General features: G+C 39.6%; 1 protein-coding gene across 1 annotated transcript in view; it reads right to left on the reverse strand.

Moving 5' to 3' along the window:
• The window catches only part of Exoc4 (exocyst complex component 4), a 778,625-nt gene that overhangs the window by 108,180 nt on the left and 654,307 nt on the right, over positions 1-16,138 (reverse strand). The window contains exon 14 of the mRNA XM_047560350.1: positions 3,054-3,232. Within this exon, the coding sequence (XP_047416306.1) occupies positions 3,054-3,232 (179 nt within the window). The remainder of the gene's footprint in view (positions 1-3,053; positions 3,233-16,138) is intronic.

The following is a 16,138-nucleotide window of genomic DNA, read 5'->3' on the forward strand; positions in this document are numbered from 1 at the left end:
GAGCAGATACTATTTTGTGCCTTTACTACAGGGCTGAAATTGTGATCAATAGGGGAAAATATGTATAAATCTAGATCATGAATACTCAATGATGAATGTGGTCCTGCTCAACTTCCTTGCACCTGCTCAACTTCCTTGCACCCAAATCACGGCTGTTAAAAACAGATCCTGAACATAAAGGTATTGTAATGATAATAGTGGCAGACAGACATTTAGTTGAGGTTGGGAAGAAGGAGTCAGAAAACAAGACAAATATACCCATAAAGACAACCTGCCAGTAACATGCAATACTTTCTTCAGGATGACATGCAATCTTTTAGATGGGTGAGAATCCTGCTGTACTATCTGTAGAGATGTTCTCCCATGAAAATGACATTCTTTAAACTTTCTCTAGCCCATTGCATTTATAGCTTCTTAAGTTTAATAAAATATGACATTTAATATGTCAAATAGTTAACTGAATGTAAAACAAGAAATAAATCTAAAACCTTTTTGACTTGATTTTCCCCCCCATCCTCCTGAGCATCCATGAGTGCAGGATAAAAGGCCAGCATTTTCTTCAAGCAGTCTCCTCTCCAGACTTGGAAATGCTTTAGCTGGAGTAATCACTGGGTTCACTTTTCAAAAGAATAATAAAGAGCTGCCCCTTATTCCCTCTGTAGAGTCACACTGACATGGAGCAATCAAAGTAACCCATTATCAGAGAGTCCCCTGCTTTGTTCAAATTATAAACATCAATGGGCATCTTCCCTGGGACCTCACAGAGCAGGCAAGTGTGGGTGAGCCAGGCTGGGTGTTAGCAGGATAAACCACGTTCGCTTGATGCTTTGTTTTAGCAAAGACACCAGAAAGTAGTGATTACAGTTCACTTGGGTTTTGCACTGATCATCAAAATGCTGACAGTCACTTAAATCACTCACTGGGTGGAATAATCACCCTGAAAGGAACTGAGAGGGTACAGCTTATATTATAAAATGGAACTGAGCACATGAGACGGAGTGTTAACGGGTGTGGCAGAAGAGATCTTTGTCAGAGTAACAGAGATGATTAAAGACATGAATCAGACATCATCTTCACCGGGTACTCTTAGTGACAGGAACACAACAGCTAAATTGCAGAATTACAAAGTTAAGCATAACTCAGAGAGCATCTTTCTCTTTTTGAAACAGTTGATGCCAAGTTAGCTTGTTTGAATCACTCAGTGTTTTGCTTTAGAGATGATGAGGAATCTTGCCTGGTGCAGTTGAGATTGGACAGACTAGAAATCTGGAACACTGTGCCAACTGAAATAAGATTGTATTACTATTAGACATTGCTGGTCACCAAATAAGAAGGCCCCTTATGAACATCCCTAAGAAACCTCCCCAAGCAGTCCTGCATTTTCAGGAGCCACAGGAAATCAAGAAAAGAGGCATGTGAACCCTTTTATAGAGCTGTTCATTTTGATATTAGTAAAGAAAAAATCAGCCTTCCTGTTTTGGGGGGTGGGGTGGGGAGGGTGAGTGGGTTGGGTCTGGGAGATAAAATGGACAATTTCAACTACTGCTTATGATAGAACTGCCTGCTATCATGGGATTCTAAAGTTGGAGGGGCCTTTTAAGTATATCTCCTTACACCGAGTCTGCTCAAATGCAGTACTATGCTTATTAGGCATCCACATTCTCTATTTTTACAGATTTCTGAAAATAAATGTATAATTTTATCATTGGATACAAGTAATATTTAAATAAAAGTATAAAAATTATGTTATGAAAATAAAAGTATAAGCAAAAAACCAAAATTTTAAGAGGATATCTAAAGTTGATGACAAAATTTCCCTCCAAAGCCCACTCCTTCTGTCCCTTCTATCTGCCCTGTGCTGACCCTCAGAATAGGGACATACTCAGCATGAGACTGCACACGGTGAGTTCACAGCATGTCTTAGACTCTGGCTATGGGTCCGGTATTTCAGGGCATAATTTACCCTTGTGAAATTCATGATTCTAGGTTGGAATCATGGTTAATCAAGTAATAACTTCTCAAAGGAGAGTGATGATAACTCACTAAAAAGTTCACAGTTCAGACAACATCAGCATTTTCTTTCTAATAATCACCCGACAGTTAACCTTACAGTGAAATGCAGAGCTGATTTTGCTGCTTTCTTCCTCCTGCTATTTGTTTTTTGCTATCCTGTTTCTGCCTCTCCATTCATACATCTGCACCTGCCTTTTCCTTTATTCCTTCTTCACATCAGTGTGTCTATTTCAACTATATCTCACATACATACACTGAAAGCAATGCTTTAGAAAAAGGATTTATTTTATTGCCATTAAAAGTTTATGTGCCCTAAAGTTTTCAAATTTTTTTTTCTGAGTCATTGGTCCTTGGTAGAAAAAGTGCTCCCATTCTTATTTCACACCCTATTCTTTAATTTCCTTGAAATCTGTAATTGTTATCTCTCAGCTATCTCTTTTCCAGAATAATTGCTGTCCTCATTACCTCTATTTTCTAGCACCTTAATTGCTTCTATTATTCTCTTTTTAGACACTTTTTATTAGCTTTATTTCATGTTAAAGGAGAACGTAGCCATGCACTCAACCCTGAGCTCCGAGATAATTTCTGCCCTTGAGAAGCTATTGCAAGAAGGACCACAGGTGTTGCTTTCTGTTCCTGAGACACAGTGGTTCTGTCCTACATGATTTTATATTTCTAGGGCTTCACATAAAGTTCTGTTAACCTGAGCCTTTCCTGGATCTCCACACCCAACACAGGGAAATTGAGATTAGTTCCTTTCCAGAATCACAAAGTAGCGCAGGTGCAGCACAAATGGAATTCAGAATTCTAACATGAATCTTTTGATAACTTCTCTTTGTTTGCCTGTTTGTCTTATTTTTTGAAGTGCTAGGGAATCGAACCCAGGGCCTTGTGCATGCCAGGAAGTGCTCTCTACCGTCCCCAGGAAACGTGACACATGCCCTGCCCTCATATTGCGACACTATAGACACATCTCAAACGGCAGCCCACAGCCTAGTTCCTCAACTGTCCCCACAATCCCTGTCCTACTAGAGACTCACTCTGGGATGTAGAGAGATTGGAGAAAGCTGACTTTGTTCGGCCTGCCAACCATTCCAGGCTTTCGTGCATGTTTGCCAAGGCCTTGAGGTCACTGACGTCACGGAGAATGTCTTGTGGAGGGATTAATTTATCCCCCAGGTTCCCAATGAGAACTTCGGACTCCTTGCCAAAGGCGGCCCTGAAAAACAAATGAGGAACACGTTTCACCTGCAGCACAGCCAAGGTAGAGAGTGCAACGCTTCTGAAGGCACACCGTTACAGTCACTGTTTCACCTTCGCTGTTTCCTAGGCTTAACTTTGTGACAAAATGGTCACGTGCTGGCTTAAAATTATTCTGGTGGGGGAAAAGAGTTCTTGGAAGAAGGAAGAAGTGACCCCACGGGTTGCACCTTTAGCAGGAACCAGAGTAGGCCCTGTGATAGCGACAGCCCCAAGGATGCTTCTGTGCTGCTCTCTTGTGGGTTCTTTCCTTGCTGCTTCTCCAGCTGTGGAGGCTGATGAAAAGCCTACGGTGCCAAATACAGTTTGTAATTTATTGTAAAAAAATAAATCGACCAAGTTCATCGGGTGGCTAGAAACACTTTCAAGTGTTCAAAAGCAAAGGGTAGGTTATAGCTGAGATGGAAGACTGGATTCATTCATTTACTTATTCTAAAAAGTAGCTGATGCAAATAAACTATAAGCATGAAGGCAGTCATCCCTTGGAAAGAGAAACCTTACTGGTTTCAATGCCAGGGTCCTTTACTAACTGAAACAATACAATCAGGTGGGCTTCACACAGAACCCAATGTCTTCAAAATGTTTTCAGGGGTGGAAAAATCAAGTTACATGGGGTTACAAAGAATAGAGCTGGAAGGGATTCCGGAGACCATATGTCACAACCACTGCACAGAGGGAGAAATGGAGACCAAGAAAGTGAACTGCTTTGCCTATGTGCCATATGCATGGCAAAGCTGGGCTTGGGTTGCCTAATTTCAAAAGCTCTCTTTCTTTCAGAGGACTGAAATGATAAAAGATGACTTAGCACAGTGGAAAGAAAAACCATGTCTTTTCAGGAAAGTTACACACGGCAGGTAAGCAGAGCTGAAGCTCGAGGTTGGAATAGGCACCTGGAGTTTCCTGCAAGTCCCAAGGCTTTTAAAACTCAGAACACCTTAAGCGAGAAGAGGCCAGGGCTTTATTTAAGTAGAACCAGGAGAGTTAAGTTTCAAGCAAGCAGTGAGTAACAACAGGTGAACTACAGTCAGAAAGATGTTTAACTGATAAATAGATCCTTAGTTTTTTCCAGCACTACAGTGGTACACTCCTGAAACTACTCTGTGAATTAGGTGTCTATTAAAAATGCTTATGCTACCGAGCAGGGACTCATTATCAACCTTATTTCAACAGAGGATTGCCTTTTTAAAAGGAAAAGTCACAGATGATTGACTGACTTGGGTAAGTCATGGTTATGGGGACAATAAAGTAAAATGGACTGAGCACATGAAATTTGAGTGTGCCAACAAATTTTACCTGAGGCCTTATAAAAGGTCTTGGGGTGGGGCCCCAATTGCTGCGTTTCTAACTAGTTTCCAGGTGATTCCCAGGCTACTTAATCTGAGTAGAAAGGGTTAAAGTGAAGGCTTCAGAATCAGGAAAATTTAGTTTGAATCCCGAATCTGTCACTAGCTTGCTGTATGCTGCGGCTTAATGTCCCTGAGCATTGCTATCTTGGGGGTAGTAGTACAGACCTTTTATGAAATAATGCAAGGATCAGATAAGGTGTTTTTAAGCTTTCATTTTCTTTTTTTAATGGGGGGATTGAACCCAGGGATGCTCTTCCACTGAGCTATGTTCCCAGTCCTTTTTATTTTTTATTTTGAGACAGGGTCTTGGTAAGTTGCTGAGGCTGACTTCAAATTTACAATCTTCCTGCCTCAGCCTCCTGAGAGTTGGGATTCCAGGCATGTACCACCACTGTGCCCAGCAATTTTTAAAACTTTCTATTGGGAAAATTTCAATAGTCACATAATTAGAAGAGTATAACAAACCCCATGCACCCATACTCCAGTTTAACTGTTAACAACTCAATGCAGAATCTAGTTTCTCCTGTCCTCATCTTCTCCCCTCCCTCTTGGAATACTTCAACACAGATCATTCAGGTGATGCTTTTAAGAGTGTATCACAGGCTGGGCATGGTGGTGCAGTCTGAAATCCCAGTGACTTGGGAGGCTGAGACAGGAGGAGCATGAGTTCAAAGCCAGCCTCAGCAACAGTGAGGCGCTAAGCAACTCACTGAGACCCTGTCTCTAAATAAAATATAAACAAGGGCTGGGGATGTGGCTCAGTGGTTGAGTGCCCCCAAGTTCAATCCTCAGTACCTCCCCCACCCCCCTGAAAAGAGTGTATCACAGTGCTTGGAACTTGGTAAAGCTCATAAGTTGTAGCTGTTAATATTCTTATGTCTGTTGAGATGGCTAGTTATTTAGAGTCAGCCCATGGTGTGTGATGATGAATAAATTAGTCAGGTAAGAGTGAGTAGCAGGAAATAAGTTAGATCTCAAGGGCTAGTTTAAAAATGGAACTTCATGACACAATAGCATGTGTCCCTGTATCTCACAGAATCTTTAAGAGGCCAATTATGGACAGAAATCACTAGCCTACCCACTACTCATTATCTCACGCTCCTTTGGTAGGAAAAGCCTGATATGTTGGGGTTAGCAATGAGCCCAACTTAAAAAGAAAATGAACCAAAACAAAAACTCCACTAAGCTTCCCTGCTCCTCTTGTGGATGTGATGATCAGTGACATGTAAACTGAAATCAGATGGGCTTCCAGAAAGCTCTCTCTCTGTTACTCTTAGTTGGCAAGGACATCTTTTGCCTTCCTACTTTCTGGAATGCAGCCATAACAACTGAGCTGCCAGAACTCTTCTCAAACATCAGGTGACCTTGAATGTGAAAGTCAGTGCTGAGAATAATGGAGCAGAAAGATAAGAGGGTGCAGGCACTCTGATGACATCATGGAACTGCAAATATCCCAGACAATAAGCTTCTGGGCTTCATATCATCGAACAGAAAATGAAACCTTCGTTTAACTCACTGATATTTCAAGTTTCTGTTACTAGTTGCTATATGTAATTTCTAACTGATACAATCATCTGATTAGCTTAAGCGATGTCATCCTCAGAAAACTTACTTTGTATTTGCATACCCCTAAAATCAGTTATTGGGAAAGCAAAACCATGTCCCTTCTATGACTGAGTCCAGAAGACATTTCTAATATCTTCCCCTTGGCTGTCACCCAGTCAAGTTGTAAATATTTAGTTTTCTTAATCTGCCTTTATATATCAACTCTTCTAGCCCTTAATCATCTTTGATAGATATAACAGAAAAAATGCCTGCGAGCTGGGTGGTTAAAAAGCAACAGGGGAGGCAAACAGCTTTGAAAGCCAAGCTTGAAGGCAGTTTTATGCATGTAGGTGTAACCCTGGGTGGAATGTGACAATCAAGACAAATGTTAAATTCATGTAGGAGGCTAATCCGTGAGCAAGGCTCTCTGGGCCCCGGGCATGTCTGCTGTGCTTCCCTTTCTCGATGCCTGTTCCATTTCCCTTTGGCTCACCCAGATTTGCTTAACCTCTTCAGATGGGAGAGCAATAGACTGAGAAAAATACAAACTGCCTCATGTTGAATACATAGTAGACATCTCATTTGACAGGAATCCATAATCACCCCCTAAGAACCTGGAGAGAGCACAGAAACCATGACATGGAGGGTAACTGATTGACAGCTATAACCATCTCACACAAAAAATCATTCCTTCGAGGATTTGTGTGTATGAAAGAGCTTGGTGGAAGGTTTTTATGTGTTACAAAAACCTTAGAGGGCTGACTTTAGCTGCTTGACTACATATTTTTCCCTAACCCTCTGATTTATTAAATTATAGCATACCGACGCTATAAAAACCTACAGAGTCATTAGAAATTATATATTACATAATACTTGATATCAGAGAAAAATGTTTGGTATAGCTTATTTTTAGCCATGAAATAGAGTTGAGTAAATAAACTATTATTAAACTTCATATACTGTATAATAATAAAAAATAATTATATAAATGAATTGGCAAAAGGATGGGATATCTAGATACATACCCAAAGTATTAACTATGTGACTAGATCATGTTTTTGCTCTTCTGTACTTTTCACCATTTCCTCAAAAGACATGTTTATTTTTTAATTAAAATAAATATTGAAATTCCTCATCAAAAATGAAAGGAGAAAACAAATGGGCATCACGGTAAACAGGAGGACATGGGTATAACATGTATAGAGTCAAACTAGGAGCCAGGGGTGGCTGGCCTGGGGCTGCTCTGTCCTTGTGGCTCCAGGCTTGCTAAAGATGCAGTCACTGTCCGCAGCAGAGTATCTCACTGCCACAGTTATACCCAGCATCTGGACCAGAACCATTTCCTCTTTCGGGATCTGAATTGTTGTAGTCTTCATCTTCTGCTTATTTTGAAAATAGGTTACTTAATGAGGACATTACATAGTTTTGAGTGTTGTGGGCAACAGAATAATCATTATGCTGAGAAGGTGAAGTGACAGAAACTCAGAAGAAAGAGGCACTCATCACCATCCAGAGATCATCTGACATAGCCAGGAACAGAAAGCAGAACTCAGAATGTGCAGGTTTTAGCTGGTGAACTGCACAGAAGTTCCCAGCGTAACCAGCTGGCCAGTGAGCTCACAGAGAAGCTTATGAAATGAAGAAGGGCATTAAACCTGTTAAGCTTAATTTTCACCTCACAATATTTTTTAATCTTTAAAGAGTCTGATCTGACAAGAATCCATTTAAAAGAATTTTGCCAAGAGTGTTAAACCTGTTTAACTTAATTTTACCACACAATTATAATCTTTAAAGAAGACTATCTGACAAGAATTCATTTAAGAGAATGTTACCAAAGATGCACAAAATTGTCTCCATTTAGTCTTTAAATAATTCTGTTATTCACTGAAAAGAAGGCCAAAAAAATCTGCATTTTCAGCAGACTAAATGAAATTATAAAAGAAACATCATAAATGGTTTCAAAGTGATTGATTTGCACATATGTTGTTCTTTCTGATCACAAGACAAATACAATCAAACCCAACCCTCTCTCCCCGAGTCCCCATCCCAGATCTTGTACCCCTGCTTCCTATTGCTGAGCCCAGCCCTGACATCATGGCCACAAGAACCTCATACACAGGACAGTTGGGAAGGGTGAGAATTGGTTGAAGTAGCCAAGCAGATGGATAGATTTCTTGTGTCTTGAAGGGACGGTGTGGAATTGCCTTCCTTGCCTGAAATAATTCTACCAACACCATTGCTGAGAGATCTACTCAGTCATGTTCACAATCATGGTATCCCATTCAACAAGGCTGACCAAAAACTTATAACAAAAGAAGTGAGGTGGGGCCCCCCCGAACGGAACTTCCCTCTCTTGTTGTATACCCAATCACCCAGATGGAGCTGGCCTGACAGAGGGGTCGAGGTGGCTTGGGCAGAATTTAGTCATGGCAGAATTTAGTCCTTAAAAGGCAGGGGTGCTGGAATACTGTGATTGAGACCAAAGCATAGAAGTCCTCCCTCTATCGACCCAATAATAAGAAAATTTAACTTAAGTCTAGGAATGACCCTCCATTCATCAGTACTTAATTTGGGCTAAGCTAATATAATGGTGTACAGGAAGGGACGCTTCCACTGGAAAATACAATGCCTGCATTGAATTGGAGGGAGAAGCTGTCATGTGATTGTTTGGCACTTCTCACATTACTGAACCAGGCAAAGAGTGTGTTGGACTTGCTGGGTTCCCTCTTAGTACCTCCTTGTCCATAGTAGAAATCAGGGAAAAATCATAGTAGCCCAATAAGGGCGAGCCTATTAGGAAGCCAGGTCTTCAGGGAACAAAGGCAAGGTTCAGCACAAACAGGTACAGAACTCTAACCAGCTGCAGTGTCAGCCAAGAGCAAGGGCAATATGGAATGATAAAGTAAGTGATCAATAAACCTCACTGCCTTGTGACCAGTATTAAAAGCACTGCAGTAGCCTTGCATTGATTGTAATAATTGACACTGTTTTCACTTCTCCATCAATTTTTCATTATATATGATGTGTATAAATGCATATTACATCATTATATATTAAGGTGTTTTAAATGTACAATTCATTGTCATCAAGTACATCTGCAATATTGAGCAACCAACCTTTTCCAGAATATTTCTATCATGTCCCAATAGAAACTGTGTCCACTGAAGAGGAATTTTCCATTCCCTCCTCCCTCATCCCAATCTGTGAATTTGTCTATGCTAGGTACCTCATATAAGTGGAATCATACAATATATGTTCTTTTGTCTCTGACTTATTTCACTTAGCATATAATGCTTTGAGGTTCATCTCTGCTATGTGTCAGAATTTCCTTCCTTTTTCAAGGCTGAATATTCCATCATAGTCCACACCACATTTTGTCTATCCATTTACCTTTGATGGACAACTGGGTTGTTTATACCTTTTGGTTTTGGTAAATAATGCTGCTATGAACTTTGGTGTACAAATACCTATACTGTCCCTGCTTTAAATTATTTTGAGTATATACCTGGGAGTGGAATTGCTGGATCATATGGTAACTGTCATTTGAGGAATAACCAAATTGTTCTCTACAGTGACTACACCTTTTATATTCCTGCCAATAGTGTACAAGGGCTAATTTATTCATGTCTTTGACAACATTTGCTATTTTCTGTTCTTCATTTGTTTGTTTTTAAATAAGAGCCATGGGTATGGGTATCAAGTGGTATTTCCTTTATTATTTCACATGAGCAGCACTGGCATTGATAAACTTTCCAGTTAATTTAGAGGTCACCCAATGTGAGAAATCAGATCTGACTTCATATGGAGGCCTGTCCAGGTGTGGACTTGAAATGAATGCAATAACTGATGGGATTTGGGTCACCCTTGTTGGGGGAAGGGAGAGAATACCTTTCTGTGTGAAGAAGAGGAACTGTGTATTAAGCAGAAACATGAACCTATAAGACAGGTATAGGGTGGGCATGGATAGACAGAAGTCCCAGGCTGCTTTGCTCTAAAAGTCATCATTTCTCACCTTTCCCCTGCTCTGATGTGTACTGAGGGGAGAGGGATCTGACCCTTGCTGGTTGGTTTCCAAGTTCTCAGCTGGGCCTCAACAATGGGAATCCTGGTGGGAAACTGATGGGCAAATGGAAAAGAGAAACCAGGGCATTAACCTCCTTGCTCTCCAACTGGGTCATGTCTCTAGTAATGGCAGCATCTCCTCTCTGGCTCTGGTTCCTACCATGCCCCAGCCTCCCTCTGTTGCTTTTGTGCTCTGCTGACTTGCCTGTCTGGTTGGTACTGCAGCTGGAAGGCAGTGGAGTCATGGTGGTCATGGAAGGGTAATGGCTTCTTGCTGTTGCTAACAGGGTTATCTTAATATCTTCAGCTTGAGGTTCAGACCCTCTTTAACCTATGTGATCCATTTCCTGTGTTAAATACCCTCTGAGGTAAATACCTCAAGTGGCTTTTGGTTTTCATGTTAGACCTTGACTTAAATAAGGCCTAATCATGATATTTTACTATATTTAACACTACTTGGAATTGATTAAAGTTCTTGGCAAGGGGATCAGTAATTCTGTTATTTAGGTAGAGAACCTGAAAAATGTTAATGGTGACCTATTAAAAATCACTTGGGCAGGGCTGGGTGAGTGCTTGCCTGGCATGCATGAGGCCCTGGGCTCCATCCCAGCACTGTGAAGAAAGAGAAATCACTTAGGCTTTACCTAGTAGAGCTCAGACTGATGACAGTGATAAAAAGATTGAGTCATCTACCTAGATTCCTAATAATGCTGACCGATTCTTACGAGATGTGACAATGACACTTCCATTTAGCACTTCTACTTTTCACAACTACTCAATCTTCAGCCCTTTCAAAACCTAATTTGTCCATGTCAAAAATAACGGGGGTAGTACTATTCTGAGGGGTTATTTAATCAGTTTTCTAAAAATTGTTTTTCTAAAATGATCTTTGCTAAATCCTCATAAATAGAAAGTAATAAAACTGTCTAGCTATCTTGATTACAATTTACTTTTTCCTCCTAGAGACACTCCATCTCATCACTAAGCCGACCCTTCAGGGCTTCACGCACGTGCATTTCATGACAGACGGTGTCATCTGAGGAGCTCCTTTTCGTATTTAATAAGTAATTGCTCCTCCTTCAGCGATCACATTTAAGGATTTCGCATTTACCAACTTTTCTTCTACCATATAAAAAAACTTGCAATGCTTTTGATGAGATGAGGCTGCACAGTCCCACGATGTGCAGGGACACATTGGGAAGGAGTGTGTTCTTTGTAATCAAGTTGCATATGGGGAAATATCAGCAACTGCTCCTCCCCTGCCTTCTATTCAATATTTCAACAATGTTCATTTAATTTTTTTCTAGGTGAAATTGAGGCTTCTGAATTTCTGCTCATTCACAGACAATAGCCACAGAAATTCACCATGACTGTAATTAAGGTGTGATTAGGTGGGTAGGGGTATCAGCTTTTCCCCTGTGTCTTTAAACCAGCTTTCTCCCTGGGACAGGCACAGAACATTAGACTTAGGGATTTAACTAGGTTCTATCCTAGGTCCTGTGGTGAATTCAAAGGCACATGATAGTAACAAGCATATTTAATGCTAAGATCTTAGTTTCTAAATAACATTTCCTAGTGAAAGAAACCAGGATTCCCAGGAGAAATGGCTGGCTCCAGGTTTGGGAAGTAAAAATACAAGATAAGCTTAGATCATCTTGTTGTACTAGAAGTGATCAAAGATTAATGGGGTCATTCCAACGGAAAAAAGGATTCTCCCTGGCTATACCTGGGACAATCTGAATCTCCCAAAAGTAAAAGTAATAATGACTTCCTCCTTCAGTCATGATAGAGGAACTGGTATTGAATTAGCTCTCCTACTATGGGTCAGCCATAAAACTGGATAAAATAATTAGATGTTCAGATGTTGAGCAACAGGCAGCATGAAACACTAACCTCCTGGGAGAAGGAAAACAACAACGTAAATACCATCCCAGTTTGCCATCGGATGGCATTATTTTGACTACAATGCAGACCATATCAATGTGTGTATATGTCAATACATATATGCAAAATACATATCTGCATTCTATACATATGCACTGTGTATATATATGTATGTATATATATATATATATTTTAACTGTAGAATTCAGCCCTGAACTAGTAACAAGCATTTATTACTTATATTACTAAAATAGAGTAGAATATACATTCGTTACAATTACACCTGGAAGAGTAATCGAGATAGGGTATCTTCTGGGCCATTAGATCATATTTTGGGTCCCATTATTATAATAAATGCAGAAAATTTTATAATGAATTATTATGTAATATTTATAATAAATTATTATAAAATAGGTTTATGATAAATTTTACTTCTGTAACTTAAATGAACAAATTCCTTGAAATTTAAATTTGAAAAATATAAAAAGTAATAGAAAATTTAAATAGCTAAATATAAATATTAAATAAATTGAAATAATAAAAAAAGTTTCTAAAAAATTTCTAAAAAAGAAAAATACAGATCCAGATGGTTTCACTGTTGAATTCTATCAATTTTATCAAGAACTTAAGAAAGAAATAATACCAGTCTTATATAAACTTTTAGAGCAAATAAGAAACAGAACAAAATGCTGTTAAAGATGTGAAGCAAGGACTCATAGTACTTTCATACCAGGTTAAATATATGCCTATGACCCAGCAATTCTAAGTCATTGTCAAAAGAATAAAAGCATATGAAGACAAACATTTAATAGGAATTAATGAACAACACACCATCATTAATAGCAGTTTCATTTATCTGGGAATGAAACTGGACAGAACCCCAATGCCCATTAACAGGGGAACTGAAAAAGGAATCGTAGCACATCCACACAGTGGAAAACAGTTTGAGAATGAACAGAAAGTACTAATAAAGACAATAACAGGGATGAAGCTCAAACCATTACTCTGAGTAAAGGAAGTCAGACACAAAAGGGTTTTACTGCATGATTCTGTCAATGTGGAATTCTAGAACAGGAAACATGACAGCAGAGATATCTGAGCAGTGGGGGCCTCCAGTGCAGAGGAGCAAAAGGAATCTTTCTGGGGGCAGTGAGTGTGCTCTATATACTGACTGGGGTGCAGGCTACACGTGTGTATGAATCTTTCAAACTCACCCAACTGAACACTAAGATCTGCTAATGTTTCAGACAAGGTTTATCAAAGGATGTTGGAACTATGAAAAGTTGTTAGAAAAGAGAAAAATCACATTGTGCCACCCTAGAGATGATATTAATTAACCTCTTTTATTAATTAATAGCAAAGGAAATAAACCTTGACCAAGGGGAGATCTGGCAGTACTACATGTCCAAATGGTCAGGTTTGGCTTTCCTCACTGCAGCACAGTCAGACCTCATGAGAGCGGACACAGGTACAAAATGTCACCTATCTGGTGTTTCTGATAGAAACGGTCAGGTTGGATATAATCACAAGGAAATGGTTAGATGAATTCAGACCTCGACATTGTCCTAGACTCTCACCCAAAGATTCCACGTCACAAAAGATAGAGGGAGTTGGTAAATTGTTGTATACTAGTGAAAACTAAGGAGATAAAACATAATATGCAAACCTTGACTGGATCCTGGATTTAAAAAAAAATCTAAGTGACATTTTTGAGGGGCAATTGGGAACATATGACAGTAGACTACATGCTGCATAAAGTTTTGAATGAAAGTTGATTTCATTAGGAGTAGTATGGCAAGAACCATGGCTCTGCAAAGAAGCTCTAATTGCAGGGACTGTGATTATGTTACTTAGTGAGAAAGAACTTTACTGATAAGATTAAGGTTGAACATATTGAGATGGGGAGATTATCCTGGATTGTCTGGGTATATTAAATCTAATTATACGGTCCATAAAAACTGTTATGGTTTGAATTGTGAGGTGTCCCCCAAAAGCTCACATGTGAGACAGTGCAAGAAGGTTCAGAGGAGAAATGATTGGGTTGTCAGAGTCTTAACCTAATCAGTGATTTAATCCCAATAGGGATTAACTGGGTGGCACTGAAGTGACAGGGAGTGGTTGAAGGAGGTGGGACTTGGGGGGTGGCTTTGGGGTATATACACTCTATCTTGAGAGTGGAGACTCTCTCTGCTTCCTGATGAACATGTGAGCAGCTTCCCTCCACAACACTCTTCCACCATGATTTTCAGCCTCACCTGGAGCCCCGAGGCATAGAGCCAGCTGCCTATGGACTAAGCCCTCTGAAACCATGAGCCCCCAAATAAACTTTTCCTCCTCTACAAAACTGTTCTGGTTGAGTCATTTAGTCACAGCAGTGAAAAAGCTGACTAAAGCAGAAATAGACTACTTAAAGTGACTGTGGTCAGTGAGGGAGATGTGATCATGGAGGAAAGGTCAGAGAAATGTTGTGCTGCTCACTTTGAAGATGGAGGGAGACCACAGACCCAAGTGTGAAGTTGATTTCTAGAAGGTAGAGAGGCAAAGAAATGGAATCTCCCCAGAACCTTCAGAAAGAAAAACAGCCCCCTGCAGATACCTTGATTTTATCTCAATGAGAGTTATGTTGGAATTCTGACTTACAGAACTGTAAGGTCAAATTTGTGTTTTAAATTACTATTTTTTGAGTAATTTGATAGGGTAGTACCATCAAACTAATACATGTGGTAAGGAGGTGGGTATCTAAGAGGGTGTCTTTGTTCTTGGGAGATGCATGCTGAGTGAATGGTCACTGTGTTTGTAGCCTAGTTTTGAAAGTCTTGGCAGGAGGGAAGTGTATGTATATTTGGAAAGAAAGAAAAGTATACATGACAAAATGGTAACACCAAATCCAAGTCAGTGTACAGTATATATATATTCACTGGATTGTTATTTAAAATTTTCTGAGGGTTTAAAATTTTTTCAAATTTTAGAAAACAAAAAGTTTAAGCTCAGGAGCAAAATAAGAAGTGAGAAATAGGGCAATTGTTGGGCTTCTCAAAATTAGTTTCTCCCTTATCTCTACCCCAAATAGTTCCTAGGACAGCAGGCTCCTGGGAATCACCACTTGAGGGATCCCTGGACAGTTCTAAGTTTTCTAACCAGTGTGTGGAGTTTCTGGAAATGAAGGTTTTATATAAGGTGTAATATAACATGTGATAAGAAGGCAGTGTACCAAATTGAAAACTTGAACAAAACTACTAAAGCAATCAGAACTCTTGCACACTCTTTGTTGTTCTCATTTCAGGCCTAGAGAAATAAAATTTCGAATGACAGTCAGTTTTGGTTTCACACTTTTAATCCATGAATGCATAAATGCACATTGTCTTTTTTTTTTTTTTGTGGCACTGGGGATTGAACCTAGGGTCCTGTGGCTGCCAAGCAGATACTCTACCACTGAGCTACATCTCCAATCCTGTCAGTCTTTTTTCCTCTTCTTCTTCTTCTTCTTTCTGTCTTTATGCAAGTATTTTGGAGCAGTTTATATGTTGCGTTCTTAGTAGTGAGCACAGAAAAAATTATTATGCATGACCAAGTCTTTTCTAGAAGAAAAAAGGTGAGAGCTACCAAGGCTGTGGGCAGGGCAAAGGTCTAGAGACTAAATTGCACGCACTGTTCTGCTAGAGGCAGTTTTGCCACCACGTGGGCTCCTTATGGAAAAGAAAGACACAAAAGCATCATCCTTACAGAGCTTAGCTGGTAGCAAAAGATGGGGGTTCAAACAGCTGGTCTCCAATTAGAGGCTAAGATTTTAATCACAGGTCAGTGTAGGTAACTGTGATAAGTTCAAATGTATTATTATGGGAGATTCATTATGTTAAAAAAAAACTTTTCCTACTTGACTCAGACCTGCATAATTTATATGAGAAGAAATTCTTTAAAATTTTTCTATAATTATATTTCTAATTTAAGCTGCCATTATTTCCCTAGCAGCATCACTTTGTCCTTTGCCTGTATTATTAATGTATTCTATATGTTAAGCAGTTAGTTTC

Source organism: Sciurus carolinensis, chromosome 8, assembly GCF_902686445.1.
Source record: "Sciurus carolinensis chromosome 8, mSciCar1.2, whole genome shotgun sequence".
In the NCBI taxonomy this organism is placed as follows: Eukaryota; Metazoa; Chordata; class Mammalia; order Rodentia; family Sciuridae; genus Sciurus; species Sciurus carolinensis.